Source organism: Solea solea, chromosome 11 (assembly GCF_958295425.1).
Source record: "Solea solea chromosome 11, fSolSol10.1, whole genome shotgun sequence".
Taxonomy (NCBI): Eukaryota; Metazoa; Chordata; class Actinopteri; order Pleuronectiformes; family Soleidae; genus Solea; species Solea solea.
In genome coordinates, this window is record NC_081144.1 from 15,017,312 (window position 1) to 15,035,112 (window position 17,801).

A 17,801-nucleotide genomic window follows, 5' to 3' on the forward strand; every position below is an offset into this window, starting at 1 on the left:
TATGACATCTCGGTGACATTCCCAGATAAATCACTTTTTGTTACAGTAGAAATGTTTTCTGTTTTGGCTTTTCATTTCACAAAAAGACAGATGCCCCTCAGTGCTACGCTGCACTAGAAAGGCGAACAATGTGTCTTGTAGTTGTCAAGAGAAATGACAGCAGGATAATTGGTCGGGCACTCCCGTTTCGTTTAAACCGAAACAAATGGGCTTCCAGAGCGAACTGCACTTCAAAAAAAATAAAGCTTTGTTTTGTGCAGCTGATTATACAGGGTTCAGAGCGAAGTAATGAAGAGGACTATTGATGGATTGAGCATTAAAAACAAATGCATATTCATGAATATTCATGGTACTAATTCAAATAACCTTAGGCAACTGTTACGACTAATGAATATTTAAAGCAGCTTGGTCACAGAGATTTGAACACTGAATTTCAGCGCACTCTCCGGGATCATCATGTACAAGGGTAAATGATTAGGAATGGCAAAAGCAGATTTCAGTGGCGATCAAAATACATCTGGAAAACAATATCTCATTTTGTCACATTAGTTTCGGGCCACTGGCGCTTCAAAGGGGGAACATCACGACATGCTAGAGGACAACAGCGCGAGGAGTTTGCAATAATCATGACTATCGCTGAATCAATTAGTTCTTCAGACAGTTAGTCAATCAACGGATTATTAAGCTACAGCAATTTTATAGTAATGTATTTATCGTGCAAATAATGACAAATATTTGCTTTCTTTCCAGCTGTAATTATAATATTATAGTGTAAAAAAAGTGATTCAAAAAAGTCACTTAAAACTCTTTGAGCTGTCTACAGTGAATGGGCTAAAGGGCAGGGAAAGGAAAACAACCACCCCTGAGTGTCTAACTGAGTGGGATTTATCCTCAGAGAGACACGAGGGGTGACTAAACATGTTTACATTGTGCCACGCTGGTTTTGCAAAAAGCCCTGGCACCTTCACATGCTGCAAGTCGGGAGAATCCCATACTGCCCACTTAAAAGGGGGCCTCTGCTGCCTCCTTTGACGGATCAGTGTGGTGACTCTTCCTCTTCGCCGCCACCGCAACGCTAATTAGGCCCACCACAAAGCCAGCCTGTGGGGATAATGTCCCATTATTAGAGTCATTTGTTTCAATTAACCGCTCTGTGATTCTACAATAGCACTGCGCAGCCCAGCGCAAAGAAGCCATTACTCTCGCCCAAGGAACCACTGAGGTTTGGGACGAGAGTGTTTGTAAGAAGGTGACGGATACCAGCTCCTGCCAGCGGTGGTGCTGCCAGGCTCCACATTCTGCTCCGTCACCAAAGAGCTGTTTCAGCAAACAGACGGGAAGTCAGCAGTACTTTTTCATGTCTGTGATATATATATTTAAAGACTGAGCTTTTTTGTCTGTGAAATCTCAGGATTTTGTCGTTTAAGTGTAAACTCGCTGCAGGTCACAATGAGGGGTTTTCTGACTTGAACGTGGACCACTGAGAAGAAAATGCAGTCGTTTTCTCTTTTACGTGCCGAGTGCGTTGTGGTCTACTGAATTACCCGTCTGCTGTGTACTTATGTCGCTCTTGTCGTTTTTAGACTGCAGTCAGGTTACTTACTGAGCTATTTGCTCAAGGCTCTCTTTTCTCTTTAGCACATAAAATCCTCCTCGTAAAATTCAAGAGGATTAATTTCATCACATCAGTGCACTAACAAAGCATATCGCTTTGAATACAATACCCCCTAGCTGCTATGGCCACCAACAACGGACCCTTGACAATAACAGTTTGTACTGTTTCTGTACGCGCATAGTACCTGCTGTTGGTCACAGCTGGAGGCTGAAATAGCCTGCTGCTTACAGGTTGCATAAGACTTGTGCATGGGAGAGACTGTGCTTGTGTTTCGTTGCCTCGTGTAAGAGGAAGAACATCAAGAAATAATGTTTGTATAAATGGTTCTGATGCATTTCATGTCTTCGAGTAGCAAAAGTCGGTTGCCTAATGTCCGGAACAATTTCTTGAAACATCACTCTCTCCTGATCTCTGATCATTTGCTGATCGTTCTGATCAGTTTCAAGCCTCTCTGAAAACCACATCAATGTTTCTGGACACTTCAAATGCTTATCGGCTCCAAATGCTCACATACACAATACGTCCGAGCACTTTTCAGTCTTTTCAACACTAGATAATGGAAACTTCGATTGATATCAAGAGGTTGCTGCCCTGTGATGCCACTGTTGCCAGGCTCTCTCATTGGCTTTCCTCCCTGCTGTGCAGATGTTTACAAAGAGACAGCACCAGCTACATTAAAAACGTTCAAGTTGTACCCCTAGGCTGTTGCTATGGAAGTAACCCCGCTATGATCGCTCATTCATGTTTGATTAATTGTGTTTTTTTCTTTTTTCACTGTTGCCTTTGCAAAAAAAAAACACATCATGGGAACATTTCATCCTGAAAACAAACAATGGGGCGAGATGAATATGTCAGAGGTGTTATTTGGACACTGAGATAGCCTCTCTTCCTGCTTTGTGGGTATGTGTTGATGTTTTGTGGTGATAAATGTCTTGGAAGCGATATCAGCATTGTATAAATGTTGATAGAGCTTTGGCTATGAAGTCATAAAATCGTAATAACATTTTTTTTTTCCCCCTTTGGTTTCCCTGACTTACCTGGACAGAAGATAAGCATTTTGCCTTTTTTCCCCCTTCTAAATTGCACAGTGCAGCGCTGAGCTACAGCAACCCACTGGGGCCAATTAGGATGCCAGCAGAGCCAGGAAGTGCAGAGCAGATGCTTTTGCCACTATTTATTAAAATCCAATCTGCGGGGGCCCCTCCAACAGCTCGTTAAACTACCGTTAATCTAATTAGCTCTCACTCGCCACTGTTTTCACCACATTACCAAATAGAAGGGCCTCGACTTTGCAATTTAGGCTGATTAAGTAGGTACAGTGCTGTTAGGAAGGGCTTGCAGGGAGGAGCTCCTCAGAGCTGTCAGTCATTTTCCAGACTCAGTTAAATCATGCAGCTCTGCTCAGCTACGGCTGTGTGCTTCAGTTTGGAGTCAAACATCGGCATTGGGATTATTGGTTGAGAATAAAAACCCACTTTGCAATCTTAGTAGTGGAACCCTGCATGTCTGAAAACACTAACAAAATACTCCACACCCTTAAGACCTTGTATATTTGTGATGGCATGGGACCAGAGTGGATACAAATTCCATAATGGGCTCTTATAGATCAGGTCCCCCCTGATGTCCTTTCATGTCTTTTTGATCAGGACCATGACTCGGCACTTCCGGTTCATTTTAGTTTGGGCTGGGCAGTGTTTTTATTTGATGAGTGCTGCTCTCTGGGCGAGGACCTGGTTCTACTCAGAGATCTGTGCGGCGGCTTTGACATGCCGTCTCGCTCATTGCTTACAGATGGGCAGTCTAACATGGAGCTGTAATGGCTTCCAGATGAGGAGAGCACAGTATATATTTTAAGACATATTTCAACCCGCCAAGCTTTCATTGTGAGCTTAAATCATGGCGATATACAACAGCGTGACAAACATAGAGGTGATTGCAAGATAATTGACAGATATGAAGTATTTAGAGGGCCTTTTAGCCAAAGTTGACTATCACAAATTGTGCAGGATTCAAACAGGATGTAAGAAACTATTTAAACAACCATGATGTGTTTCAGATTCCATTTATGGTTCCGACAAGCAGACTTACTGTAGAGAAGGTTGAATCATTTAGATCTCAAACACCGTTGTTTACCTTCTCATCTTGTCTGCCAACGTTTCGTGAGGCAACAACCCCCCGAGAGCATGATGCACAGGTGCACTCAGAAAAGCTAGCTGAAAGTGATATGTAAATAATGACTAAAAGCATGATATAAAAACCCTAATGTACTGTAAGCCCACATTATCCTGACCCCAATCAAATACTGTAACAAGACGTCAAGTTATCTGATCACACTCTCAGGCAGAAAGCATGAGATCTCGTCATCGTAAATATTTAATGATGTCTGGAAGAACTTTGTTTACATTTCGGCACAGTGTGTATTTTTGCATGCTGCCACTAACAACTGGATAGATGATTGATTTCACCGGCAAAATGTATGTTTTAAAACCACTTTTCTAACCACTTGTGAGAGACGTGTGCCACAAATACATTGTGTTCTGATATTTTTGTTCCACCACGCACAACCTTCAGGAACTCTCTTATTTTCCTTACGGCTGCTGGTGGTGAAAAATGCAGAAGAATTATATATGGCATCTTAAAATTACATTATTTTCACTGCTGCTACTCCAACCATGGCCATTTATCTATTTATAAACCCACAAAGGCTTAGCGTCTGTAACAGCTACACTAAGCTCTGCTTCTTTCCGCCGAGGAGAGGTTTGTGCTGCTCATCTGTTTCACTGGCACCACATATACGGTGCATAAATACTCTTATTTATGTTGTGACTTGTACTGATGCAACGCAGGTTCTTTAAAACGGAGCAATTTGATTGATATTTGTGTTAACATCTAACAAATACATGTATATGAAAGAAGAGCCACCGTGCACATCATAACTTGTGTGTTTCTTAAAAGATACTTCAAACTGTACAAACATACAAACTGCCCTGTTGTGAACGACTCAAGAGGAAATTAAATGCATTTAACTGTAACCGATCAGATACTTTTGGAGTTCAAACATCACAAACAGGCGTAGTGTTAGATGTCTTTCCCGTTTGTATCCGTAAAAAACCCAGGCTTATTTTACCTTCTTACCATTATTAGAATTTTTAAAGGGCAAATATACACAAAAGACTCAAAATAAAAATAAAAACGTTCACTTCCACCATGTGTCACAACCTCTCCTCGTGCCTATTGACTAAGTGTAAGCAGAACAGTGCTGAGAAAAACAATATAAATGTGGTCTCATTATAGAAAAAATATCCCAGTTAAATATTTTATTTGATTATTTCACTGCCAGCCTGTGATTGATGTTCTCGAGCTGCTGCTTTAAAGAGCCTCCTCTGTATCACAGTCAGCCGGTGCAGTGCTGCTGCTTCATCCCGTCCTTCAGATCGGCACATGTTCAGACAACGTATAAAAAAAAATAAGGATTTTGTTGAAGCTTACAAACTAACACAAACTGTGTAATACGTTGAAAGCTAGTACGCGCACGTGTGTGTGTGTGTGTGTGTGTGTGTGTGTGCTCGCATTATGTGCTTCCAATTTTACCGCTGTTTGCCGTTTGTTTTGAAATCCATGGAGCAATGTACCTGCACACAGACTGGCGCGAGTAGGCGCGATGCAGATTTGACGCAGGACTGTGCTCAGTACCTGCTTAATGCTTTGTTGTTATGACCATCTCTGCAAAGAGAAAGTGTTCATCTCAGAGTAGTTCAGTCGTTCTGTTTGTTTTTATGGCCTTTTGAAATCGATGCACCATGCGGCACTCTCTCTGCACTCCTATTCAGTGCATACGACGACGACGATGATGATGATGATGATGATTATGGTGATGATGATAATGATGCATAATATTCAGGAGGATGTGAATGGTCGAACACTTTTATATGGTGCCATACCATTACCTGGTTTTACTATCTAATTTTCATGTCTCTAAAACTCTGTCGGTCTCTGCGTCTGAGCCAATCCGTCTTTTGGTTATCAAACCTCTTCTCTCTACATCACTCCACTACTCCTCATTTTATCTGTTCTCTTTACATCAACTCTCTCTCTCTCTCTCTTATGAATCTCACTATCTACACTCCTCTCTCTCTCTCTCTCTCTCTCTCTCTCCACTCTATTTTCTCTTTCTCCGCTGTTTTGATAGTGACACAGTTATCAGACTGTCAATTCTAATCTTGTCTTGCCAGTGCAGAGCTGTCCATTCAGAATTACTGCTGCTGCCCCCCCTTACCACCACCACCACCACCACCACCACCACCACCATCCTCACTCTCTCACTCCCCCCCTCTCACTCTCCGACAACAGAAATGCTGATGAGATGAGCAAGCGAAGGCTGACACCACCGTTTACTCTTTTGCTTGTAAACTAGAAAACTGCAACTAAAAAAAAAATTATATTTAGACTGTGCTGAACAGAAATGTGATGAGATGAGCAAGGTCATATCAACAGCGACATGTGTGTGTGTGTAGTAAGGTTTTTTTTTTGTAACATCAGAGTCTTCTTCTTTTGTGTGGGAAAAAAAACAGTATCGTAAACAAATTCACATCCTGATCTCAATATGGCTTAAGCCGGTTGATCATAAAAAGCAGCAACTAATGAAAACTGTGCAGAGACAGCATTTAGGAACTGATTTTTTTTGTGAAATTAAAATCATTGTCGTTAAGTTTGATTCTGAATTTCTGAAACTTTTGTTTGGTTACCCGTGCAGCGAAGCTAGTGACCTAAAGCAGACCTCAGTTTATATTACTGTTGTGACACAGTATCTCCCTCATCATATAACACACCGTGCGTTAGTAGTGAATATTAATTAGGCAACGGACCCTGTTCTCCTTTCAGGATAATAAAGGACGGATTGCATTTCAAATTGTTTGAAAAGTGCCAGTTTAATAGCAAGAGCAACATAAGCAGTAAACACCAGACTCCAATCCTATCATCATACATCTACTTTAAAGCTTTGCCATTTTGAATTAACAGTCAGACCAGGAGAAAATCCCTCATGCAACAGGACTGAATACAAAACTCCTCACCGACAGTAGCAGAAAAATAGGCCAGAATTCTCGAGTGCAACCACAACGTGTGCCGTTATGAATCGACGGCGTCAGTCTCAACTTACAACAGCTGCCTTAATCATCTCTGTTCTGTGCATGTGCACATTAAAACCAGGGGAAATGAACATGGATACGATGTGGGTTTTCATCATCATCACCAAGCCAGTAAATAAGTAATCACACAAATTGCAATATATTTGTTATTAAGGGGGAAGGAGAAGAAATGAAAAAGAATCACTGATTCCAGTAATGGTATAATGTCATGCACATAATTTATAACATCCCATGTCAGACTTGAGCTTAATTGAGGTTAAGTAAACAAACACAAATATTCCAGTACCGAATAAAAAAGGTGCAAGTCAAATCAGGCCACTCTAAAACATAATTTGACTTTAACTAGTTATTTTAAAACACTACATGTAAGCTGTATAAAAATGAGTTATAATTGTGACAAAACATTACACAGGCTTAGATTTGGATTGTGCCCACTATGCCCAAAACCTTAAATCAACAAAGCAGTGTGGTTTTCTCTCAAGAGATGTTTGCGATATGAGTGCGACAGCCACACTTTCCACATTTCACACTCACACTTTTTTTTTTTTGGTCGTCTTTTGCCCAAAAATAGATAAGTGAGTGTTTAATAAGTTAAATTAAACAAGTTAAACACTGTCGTGCTAAAATGATGCTGTGCAAGATTTAACTGGGTGAGAAAAAAGGCACAGTGTCAAAATGAGATGAAACAGGTTGAAACAGGAAATGAGCTCGAGTGAAAGGGAATTCAAAGAAGAAAATAGAAATACGATGACAAGGTTTTCTTTTAATGAAACTTGTTCAACCATCTTTGATATTGTATAACTCCTACCATGAGAATGGAACGTTAAAAAAAAGGAAAATAGTTGTTCTCCTGGTTGTTTCCATGCTGGTGTGAGCTGTTGTGTGTCATTACACTTTCCCCTTTCTTCTGTATGAATACATGAGAGTTTTCTTTGAGAGTATTAAGCCCCCTTTTTTTTTTTTCTCTATTTGTCATTCCATTAGCTTTACCTTCGGTTTATTCTATTTTCACTTCAAAGGCTTGGGCGGAACAGATGTCGTTTCAAATGTCTGTCTTCTGCCTCATTGCCTAAAAGTGAGGGTGATTATTTTTTAATGAAACCAGGCGTACTTGCACAAAAAAAAATAATGAATATTACCTGTAAGCTGTGAAATAGACAACCAATACTTTCACATCAGCGTGAGTGGGAACATCCATTCCTTTTTTTCTTTCTTTCTTTCTTTTTTAACACAGAACAAAAGCCATTTTGAAGTTTTTCCTGAGCTGCCAAATGTGCTCCTGGACCTTGAATTTTGATTAGTTAATTTCATGCTGTGTGGAATGCAGTGTGTTGTCTCGCAAATGCTTTGCTGAAAACAATGCAATTTTCAAAGGCAGTCATTTCCTGTTTTCCAATTGACAGTTAAAGAGGAAAACATGTCTGTTGCTTAATCCTGTGATAAGTATGCATTAGATGGATGGGAACGTCTTTAAATGTCCTCGAGTTGCTTTTTCTTTCTCTTTTTTTCTTTTGGATACTCACGCAGGGACAAAATCATTCTCATGGTTTGTTCTCCCCCCTGCTGAGTTTTAACACCGAAACCCTCGCATCAGTGGATTATGAAAGGGAACAGTTGAAGCTCTTTAAATTTTCTTTAATACAACCTGATGAAATAGGAGTTCACTTTCACTTTACTCAAAGCCTGTAACAACATTTAGGTAACTCGCTGTAACCCGTCAACCGTAAATAGGGCACATAAATACAAATACTTTCATTTCACATAATACCAGCGTATATCACCGTATATTCAGTATACCATTATCTCCTCTATTATATGGATGGAAATTGGATTTTTTTATAGCATCCAAGTAATCAGGTTAACTGATGTTCCACTGATACTAATGGCAACATCAAGCCATCACTTCTTCCTCACCATTTGCCCTCAGCTGCACCTTTCTCCTTCTCTCTCTCTCTCTCTCTCTCCCTCTCTCCCTCCCTCCCTCCCTCACTCCCTCTTTCTCCTGTGCTTGATGTGTTCTCTCCTCAGCAAAGAAGGCAATTTCCATATAGAATCACAACCAGGATCAGGTGACCTGGATTTGACTCCCCGTCAAAGCTCTGCACAGAAAATGAAAATGTATTCATGTGTATTGGATCAAGCACATTGCACAGATGTGAGCAGTTTTCGCCTGCTGCAAATGCAGCGAGGCTGCAGTGTGTGCTGTTTGTTGACAAACTGGCTGAGTGCATCCTATGAAAAATATAGATTCAATCCCCCCTTTTTCTTTTTCCTTTTTTTTTTTGATTTACTCCGAAAGTAGATTTGAATTCTTTGTGATCTACTTGAAAGAGAATAAATAAGAATCGAAAGAAAATCATTAAAAAAAATAGTACCAATGTGAAACCAAGTGAAACTGTTATGGGGGGAGATTTTAATGAGCCTAGGACTCTCACTCTCTCTACCCTTAGACCGTGTTTGGCCAGCTCCTCCTGAACCACTGACGTCCTGTTAGTCTTCTTTCTCCCATGTCTGTAAATTGATCTGTTTTCTCTTCTTAGAACAAGCCGCGGCTGCTCTTCACAGAACTCTCCTGCTCTCGCCCTCTGTCCACCGTTCTTTAAATGTTCTATTTGCCCATGTGTATTGATGTTGAGTGTCACATGCACAGCATTGAACGCAATAGTTAATAGTTTTTATGTGCATATAAGAAAACCATATGCAAAAAAAACCTAGAGTATGTCAGTCGTCTTGACTCGCCTCTCCATCCCTCTCGCTGTCTCCAGATACACAGCAGTGAAAAGCGATCCTCAGCAGAGATGATGAAGCCCAAACCCAAACCTCAAAAGAAGAAGAAGAAGAAGGACCCCAACGAGCCACAGAAACCTGTGTCGGCCTACGCGCTCTTCTTCAGAGACACCCAGGCAGCCATCAAGGGCCAAAACCCCAATGCCACCTTCGGGGACGTCTCCAAGATTGTGGCCTCCATGTGGGACAGCTTAGGGGAGGAGCAGAAGCAGGTACGGAATGTGCAAATCTGGAAGTTATCTGGAACTAAACTTCACAAATACTGTGAATAAACAGTATACTGTGCGAATGCTTTTGTATTTTCTATGGTTGAACCGGCATTGTTTATGACATAAAGGAAAGCACAGTCACATCTCAGCACCTCCAGTAGATGGCACGTGTGCTGCAGCAGGCAAATGGCATTTCATTGGCATTATGTGCTGTGTAATTACCAGAACATTGTTTAGAGATACTGCTCACCTTAATGAGCCAGTTCTTCTCTTTCTAAAGATAATCCACCCGTTTATCCCGAGTCCCCTGTCTCTCATTAAAATGATTTTCTTTCTAAATTTAATGCTAGCAAAATGAAGGAGGGAAGGGGTAGAGGGGGGTGTGCTGTGCAACAACAGCTGGAAAACAGTCTGAGAAAAACAAAGTTGGACACGTTACAGGCAAGAACCAGTCAATATGGTAAATATTAACACACTGGGAGATATTTAAGGAGTCAAGGACTAATTTGTGGATAAATACATTCTCAGATATGAAGACACACTGATGTACATTCCTCTACTTATTTCCTGTTCACTGTCACAGAACGGAGGCATCTTCTGAGTTATTCTTAGCGTCTATGGAATCGAATTGAGTGTTTTCCAAAAAAAAAACGTAGCAAGAAACACAAAATAAATGACTTTGTCTTAACAAGACTGCCGCAGCTTTATGTACAGTCCACACTTCGTGTATATCTGCAGCCTCCACAGCTGACGTCTCCTCGCCGGGAATCTACATTGGCCGTGTGACAAGCATGGGATGTGTGAAGTTCTCATTTCCACTCTCTTTATTTATATCTCTCACCTGCTATTTTGATCATGCCCAGAATACAGAATTAGTGGACCCCAATACACACACACACACACACAAAAACACAATCATCTTGTCCTTGGATTTAGCTGAAGGACATCGCAGCTATACAAGAGAAGCAGTCTATTGTTTTTTTTGTTGTCATCTCCTGTCATCTCCAGCTCAACAGCAATCGTGAGGAGATATTAATGATGACCATGGTTTCTTTCCTGAAACATGTCCATAACAACACATATCAAAAAGAGTCACACTTTCACACTCATTTCATTTATGCCTATTGCATCGGACATTAACCCTTTTACACCTAAGCCTCAAAATGTCAATTTTCCCGGCAGTTATTTACAATTTACTGCATGTTAAAATGGTGTATTAACAATTGAAGAAAAACAAAAAGGTTTATTTACGAAAAAAACACCGTAGTTGTACATGAACGCCAGATTTTGTGTGTTAAGTTTGAAATTTGACCAGTATAAAACAAATAGTATGTGTTTGAGTCTTTGTCAGAATGTCCAAAAACAGGCCAACAAAATGGGAACTATGCACAGGCGTTTTTCCAACTCTCTCCTCTCTGGTGATAAAGACGCAGGCGTCTGCAGTACGCTCGTTGTTAAAGGGTTAAACACTTTAAAAGTTTGGCCTCTTTTACAAAAGTAAAAAGTAAAAATATATATACTAGTTCTTCCTGCAAACAAAGACACTTCTTTCCTTTCTGTTTTGCATAGGATTTTGTTTGTAGCTCTCATAGCCAATACACACACCCTTTATGGACACACTCAAAGTTGTATATATACATATATATATGTATATATGTATATACTGTATATGCCTCACAGACTAAATTATACCTGCTTGCAAACCCAAAAAATGCAGATGTCTACATGCACTCATAAACCCACATTCATTATGCAGATGCAATGAGTTCATTCAGACACGGCGGCGGCAGCAGCAGTTACTGTAGCCGTTTGACAACAGAAGTTCGTACATCACTGTAAAAATATGGAAGGCAGTTTCAAACAAAACTCATTGGCAGGAAGCGCATCTTAATGTGCCAAATGACAACAACCATTGTGGTGTGTCACTAATGTCAGTATGCTGATAGGAGTGTTACTGTGGTGCTGGGGGGGTTGGGGGTGGGGGGGGGGTTTGGAGTTCCAGTTCATTTCTCTAGGTGGATTGGAATGGAAATGATGTGTTGCTACAATAGAGGGAGACACACTGAGATGAGAGAGTATTAGAGCCGTGATGAGGAAATAGAGGTGTTCTGTACCATTGACTCTGATGGAAAGGGTAACATTAAGGACCTGTGTGTGTGTGTGTGTGCTGGATGTGTTTAAGAAAATGTTTTAGTGTGAGATTAAAAAGAAAAAGGGTGCATGCATGTGTGCTGAGAGATGTGTGTCTGCACATTTATGAGCATGTCAACCTCTCCTCTCACCCGAAGCCTCTTGTTTTGATTTTCCTTTTTTTTCCTTCACAGGCGTACAAGAGGAAAACCGAGGCAGCTAAGAAAGAGTACCTGAAAGCCTTGGCCACGTACCGAGCCAGTCTGGTTTCCAAGGTAACACTTATGACACACAGGCTTTAGCTAAGACTGATGAGGGACTGGATGGAAAATCCCTGCTAATGGGCTGGGCGGGGCTTCCTTAGGACAAGGTGGCTGTGGTGGCAGCCATATTTTGAACAATAACACCTCATTTCCATAAGGTGCAGATGTTGGGGGTTGGGGATTGTAGTTGGTATGGTGATAGAGGGTTGGGGGAGGGGTCAGCCAATCAGAACATACAAGCATACGGCCGTAACATCTATGAGAGAGGGAGCATAGAAAGAGAGTGCTTTTTCAAGAGGCTTGTCCTGTGCCAGCAGACACATGCGTAACGTAATAGATCATCGCTTTCCTCCATACCCATCATCTTCAACAGGAAGTATATTCAGATCAACTCAACCAATCACTGGCGTTGCTGCTGTTTCCACGCCTGACACCTTCCTGCTAATTCAGATCTATGACATACTTTTGGTCCAGTGAATGATGTTGTCTTGTACACACCAGCGCAGCAGCACGGAGAAAACAGAAAGGCCAGAATGAGGCGGGCCGTGGATTGCATTGTTTAGTGCCGTCTTATATTAACAACACACAATGTAGTGTGGGGAAGATTCCTTTTGTCATTCCATTTGTTCTGCAGGCAAACAGCCTCATTTCTCTGCCCAAGGTCCTGCATACGTTTCTGTGTGTGTGTGTGTGTGTGTGTGTGTGTCTTTTTCTCATCTATCTGTCAAGGTGTCTATTGATCATTACCTCAGCCCCTGCTCCATTCATACAAATGGGCTCCATTACCTTCTAATCAACACTGATGGCTGGAGATGAACAATCTGACAGCTCATCATAGAAGCCTGCAGAGGGTGGGGCAGGGTGGAGTTGGGGGTGGCGTTGTATTTTTTGGGCTGCTGCACCTGCTCAGTTTCATACCACCCAGATATACGAAAGTGAATTTTGATGTCGGACCTTTCGGCCTCAACCCTGTCTGTGTCGAGTGATGCAAAAGGAGTATTGAAAACTGTCTGGACAAATAGCTTTAAATGGTATAGATATTGGTTCATGAGTTTTGGGCTGTTGGAGCATTTGAGTGACAGTTTTCCTATTAAAACTCTTAAAAAAGTCTTATGTAACCCTTAAAAAAGTTTGTGTGACGCAGAACAGACATTACCATTAAGACACATGACAAAGGGTTATAGTATTGTTTAAAAGATTCTGCTATTACAAAATGAGAGAGCAGAAGAGTTGCGATCAAAACTTGATAAATAATAATAATGACTTGTGATGTTTTGAGGGTTTAGTCATCCCGATTGAGAACGTATTGTCTAATTAAAATGATGTGTTTTTTTTGGATTCACAGACATACAATGACCCTGAACCAAAAAGTGCCCAGCAGACTAGCCAGCCCTCTCATCTGCTTCCCCCCAAGCAGCCCCTGTACAGCGTGCCCCCCCAGCCCTCCTCGCCCTACCTGGGCCCACCGGGCTCCTTCCCCCTGTCAGACCTCCAGAGCTTCGCTGGACCGCCCCGTCACACCTTGGCCCAGACCCTCAGCCAATCCCAGATGCTGCCACCCAGCATGAGTGCCTCTCCCCCTGCTCCCTTCCAGATTAGCCCACCACTGCACCCCCATGCCCAGCTCTCCCTGCACCAGAGCTCCCTGCTCAACCAGCCAATCCACATGCAGCAGTCGCAGCCAATCATCTCACACCAAATGGGGCTCCAGGCACCTCTGCACTCCCCTCCTCTCAGCCAACAGGTCGGTCTAAGCAGCACATGGATCTGATGGAGCTCACACAGTATCACCTGTGCGGGCAGTCATTTTGACAGGTCACAGTCACACATGTAAATAATCGAACTCATGACGGTTCACTGTCCAGACTTACATGAACTGAATGAGCTGCCGTGAGTGTAATCACTAACATCTGTGTGTTTCCTGCTTGTCAAAATGGCTGCTGTGCAAAGGTGCCTATTATGGGACTAATTATCTTCAATTACCTTGTCTCTTATCTGTATTAATCACATTTATAATTTCATAAAACCTTGTGTCGTCTGAATGCTTTTTTTTCATTTTCTATTTTCTCCACTATTCTTTTCTAAATAAGAGGATTTTCAACTCACTCTCTTTATATATTAGTAATATAATATAACCAGTCCGAATACTGTCTTTACTGTTTTCTTTCTTTCTTCTTTTTTTATGGTAAACCAGATATTTCCTGCCCCTGAGTCTTTAGTGTCTCCATTCCAACAGGGGGTGTCATATCAGTGCAAGAAGTGTTACATGGAGATCTTTTTTTAACCAAACTATTAACAGTAAATGGAGTGAGGAAAAAAAGCGCCACCGCCATTTCCCACTCTCAGCAGCAACTGAAAAAAGACCACCAACATTTGGCCTCGTACAGTATAAATTGTGAAGCCCGGTCATGGCAAACAGACAAAATAACTACTACTTCTCTGTCGTTGCTTCCTCTCTGGTCCGCAGGGATTCTCCCACATTCAGGCTGATTATCAGAACAGCGTTGGGGGCTCACAGTCTCCAGGGGCTCCGAACCCAGTGCACGGCCAGAACCCAGACTGGGACAGCGAGTACTGCAACAGGGACTGTGGACCCAACCACTGCGGGTGAGTCCTTCACATCCCTCTCTATATGGCAGTGGGTGTGATTTGTGGCATGACGGCATGATGGCTGAGGAAGAAGAAGAAGAGAAGATAAGATTACCCACAAAGAGGTGGTGAAAACTAAATGCCATCTCATTGTCGGGAATAGAGAGTAGTTGTCTGACACTTACTTATTTTCTACATGAGTTGGCCTGAACCACTTCACTTTCACACTCAGACACTCAGACATTATTAATCATAAAGTGTGATTTCCCTGCTAAAGCAATGCATCTCCTTGAAATTGAAATGAGCAATGCAGCAGTAAAACAATGCTATTACTGAGCTTGGATAAAGTGTGACATCCAATTAAGTTTCTCGGTGTTTCACTTGGCACACGTTGGCCTTATTGAATCAAGCCGCTCAAGCAGGTACACGAGGAATGTTGTTTTCTGTCTCACGCCGGGAACTTGGCTTTGCTATTCCGAGAGGCAGCGGCTCTGAAAGTCACTATCTGTTTTATTTAGAGTGGATTCATCTGTACGTCAAATAGGACCAGGCCTGTGTCAAATCGTGTTTGACACTCTGTGAAGTCTACCGAGCTCTTTCCCTAAATCGAGTCACATCATTGTAGTTTGGGGTGTTGGAGGACACTGAATGTGTTTCCAGTGAGTCAGTCCCTTTACATATGTATGGGAATGTGAATGTGCAAGTGATCTACAAATTATTTTGCTTCCAGAAATGTTTATGTTGCCAGGCCCTCCTTCATTCAACAATGTGTCACGATCTCCTGGTGAAACAGAGGATAAACAGAAATAAACACATGTATTCACATGTCACCATATATATATATATATATATATATATACACATACACAGAGCATTAACATGAAGTTGTTTCTTCCTCAGCAGTGGCATGGGAGCCCGGGACAAGCCTCTCTACCTCACTTGAAGTTGAAAGACCTCCAAATGTCTGACTCCAGGGAGCTTATCAACATAACAACAATGTCATCGATGTATCTGCTTCTACACCATTTTTCTTGTTTCTCTGACGGATTTTGAAAATCCCAAAGACTGCAACAGTAACTTCACCAATTTGCCAAGCACTTAGATCAGCCAGAAGCCTGAGGCACTTCTCTTGCTTTTTTTTTTTTCTTTCTCCCTCCTTATCAGTGAACTTTTTTTTGCGAGGCACTGAGCTTTAAGCTCATGCCAACATACTGGAAATGAAGACCAAAAAAAAAAAAAAGAAAGAGTCTTCTCATCTCATTTTGAATTTTTTTTTTTTTTTTTAAAAGATGCTTTCTTTCCTCTTCACTCCATTACTCTGTGTTTGCCATGGACTGCCCTTAGTGGGGAAATGAAATGCTCTAAGCGTAGGGGTCTTGGGTAGAAAAGCTAATGCAGGAAACTAGGATATAGTCACCTCACCGGGGGGTGGATACACTTCACGACAGACTCAAACACCCCGACTGAATAAAAGCAAAGCAACACTTTATTAAAGATAGTCACAAACATTTGTAAATCATCCGTGCTCAAGTAAAGGAGTCCCTCATGTCCTTTATTTGTCACAGAGTGATTGTAAATATCACCAAAACGGATCCCCCTTATGTGTGTATTTAGCTGCAGTCCCTTGCTTTATTATTTCTTATTCCAACATCCTCTTTATGTTTGGTTATGTGATTTCTCGTGCAGGCGGATTCAGTGAGGAAATACACACACACACACACACTAAAACTTGTGTTGAAACTGTGTTCATTGGTCTTGTTGCTCTCCAAACGAGGGGCGATGTGCGAAGACTGAGAAACGCTCCATTTCCTCCACAAGTGACGGAGCTCTGATAGAGAGTGTCACTCTCTTCACACGGCCTCAGGACATTACAAAACTGTAGAGGTCCAAGGTTGAAACCTCTCTCCTTTTAGCTCCTCCTCCTCTCTGTCAGTAAGGACCACCCCCTCCATCTGTAACCCCACCCACCATCCTTTAGTCCTGGCACCACTTGTAAAAGTGAATTAAAAAAAAAAGTTGCTAAATGTGAAATGTTACTAAAGAAAAAAAAACATAACAGTGGGTTTTAAAGTTTTTGACTAGTTTTATTAGATGTTTTAGAATTGTGTTGAACTCATCTTTATCATTTTTTGTGAAGAAAAAAAATCGTAAAAAAATATTTTGATTTTCACTGTAGCAGGATTTGCGTTTTTGGAGGAATGGTCATGGGGTAGATATTATAATTTTCTTTTTGTGTATAAACCTGCCAAATGTACTTCTTTAATTTGTAAAGCCGATAGTAAAAGAACCCCCTTTTTTGTTTTTGTTGAATATCATACTGCATATTTTACAATATGGTCATTCTATTTAATTTGGTTGCAGGTTTTTACAGCTATTTATGAATAATATGAAGTAACATTTTGGCTTAATTTCATCAGGGTGCATTATTATTATTATTATTATTATTATTATTATTATTATTATTGCTAAAACATCATGATTATTAGAATAATATTTTTTCAGAAATTGCTGTTGGTGCAGTAACAGTGTGCCGGCATTAGTTTCATTTTGTGTCACAAATATCCTTTTGTTTTTTCTTTCGTCTGTAATAAAATGTTTAAGGTGAAGCAGTGGACATGCACGTCTCGACTTATTTGGCTCGTCTTGTCGTGGATTCACATTAGCGGGTCTCGTCGTCACAGTCGTTAGTCGTTTGATGAGTTGTACCTGAGCCTATGAACACAACTCGTCATGTGACTGAGGCTAATAAGGAAAATGATCTCTGATGTTGCACAAGTTAATGTGTTGAAGCTCACTAGTGTTGCCACCATCACTTAATGAACTTTATTTATTTTTTTAATCTTGACATTGTCAATACAGTAAATCAAGTACATTTTTCCACATCTTTATTTGGTTAAGGTGATGATAAACTCATTTGATGCACTTGATGTGCACAGTGTTTCAGTGAATTACCTGGGGAGAAAAAAAAGCATTTTACTTATAATTTAACCGTTGGATTCATGGAGGAATAGAAATGGACTCTATCCCTCCCCCTCCTCTCTATCTTTCTCTCTGATACATC

General features: G+C 41.2%; 1 protein-coding gene across 3 annotated transcripts in view; it reads left to right on the forward strand.

The window, feature by feature from the left end:
• The window catches only part of LOC131469027 (TOX high mobility group box family member 2-like), a 70,903-nt gene extending 53,557 nt beyond the window's left edge, over nucleotides 1-17,346 (forward strand). For all 3 annotated transcript variants that reach the window (XM_058643847.1, XM_058643848.1, XM_058643849.1), the window contains 5 exons: nucleotides 9,528-9,761; nucleotides 12,083-12,163; nucleotides 13,497-13,895; nucleotides 14,619-14,758; nucleotides 15,641-17,346. In XM_058643847.1, coding sequence (XP_058499830.1) covers nucleotides 9,528-9,761; nucleotides 12,083-12,163; nucleotides 13,497-13,895; nucleotides 14,619-14,758; nucleotides 15,641-15,683 — 897 coding nt within the window. In that variant the 3' untranslated portion in view covers nucleotides 15,684-17,346. The remainder of the gene's footprint in view (nucleotides 1-9,527; nucleotides 9,762-12,082; nucleotides 12,164-13,496; nucleotides 13,896-14,618; nucleotides 14,759-15,640) is intronic.
• Nucleotides 17,347-17,801: the final 455 nt, after the last annotated feature.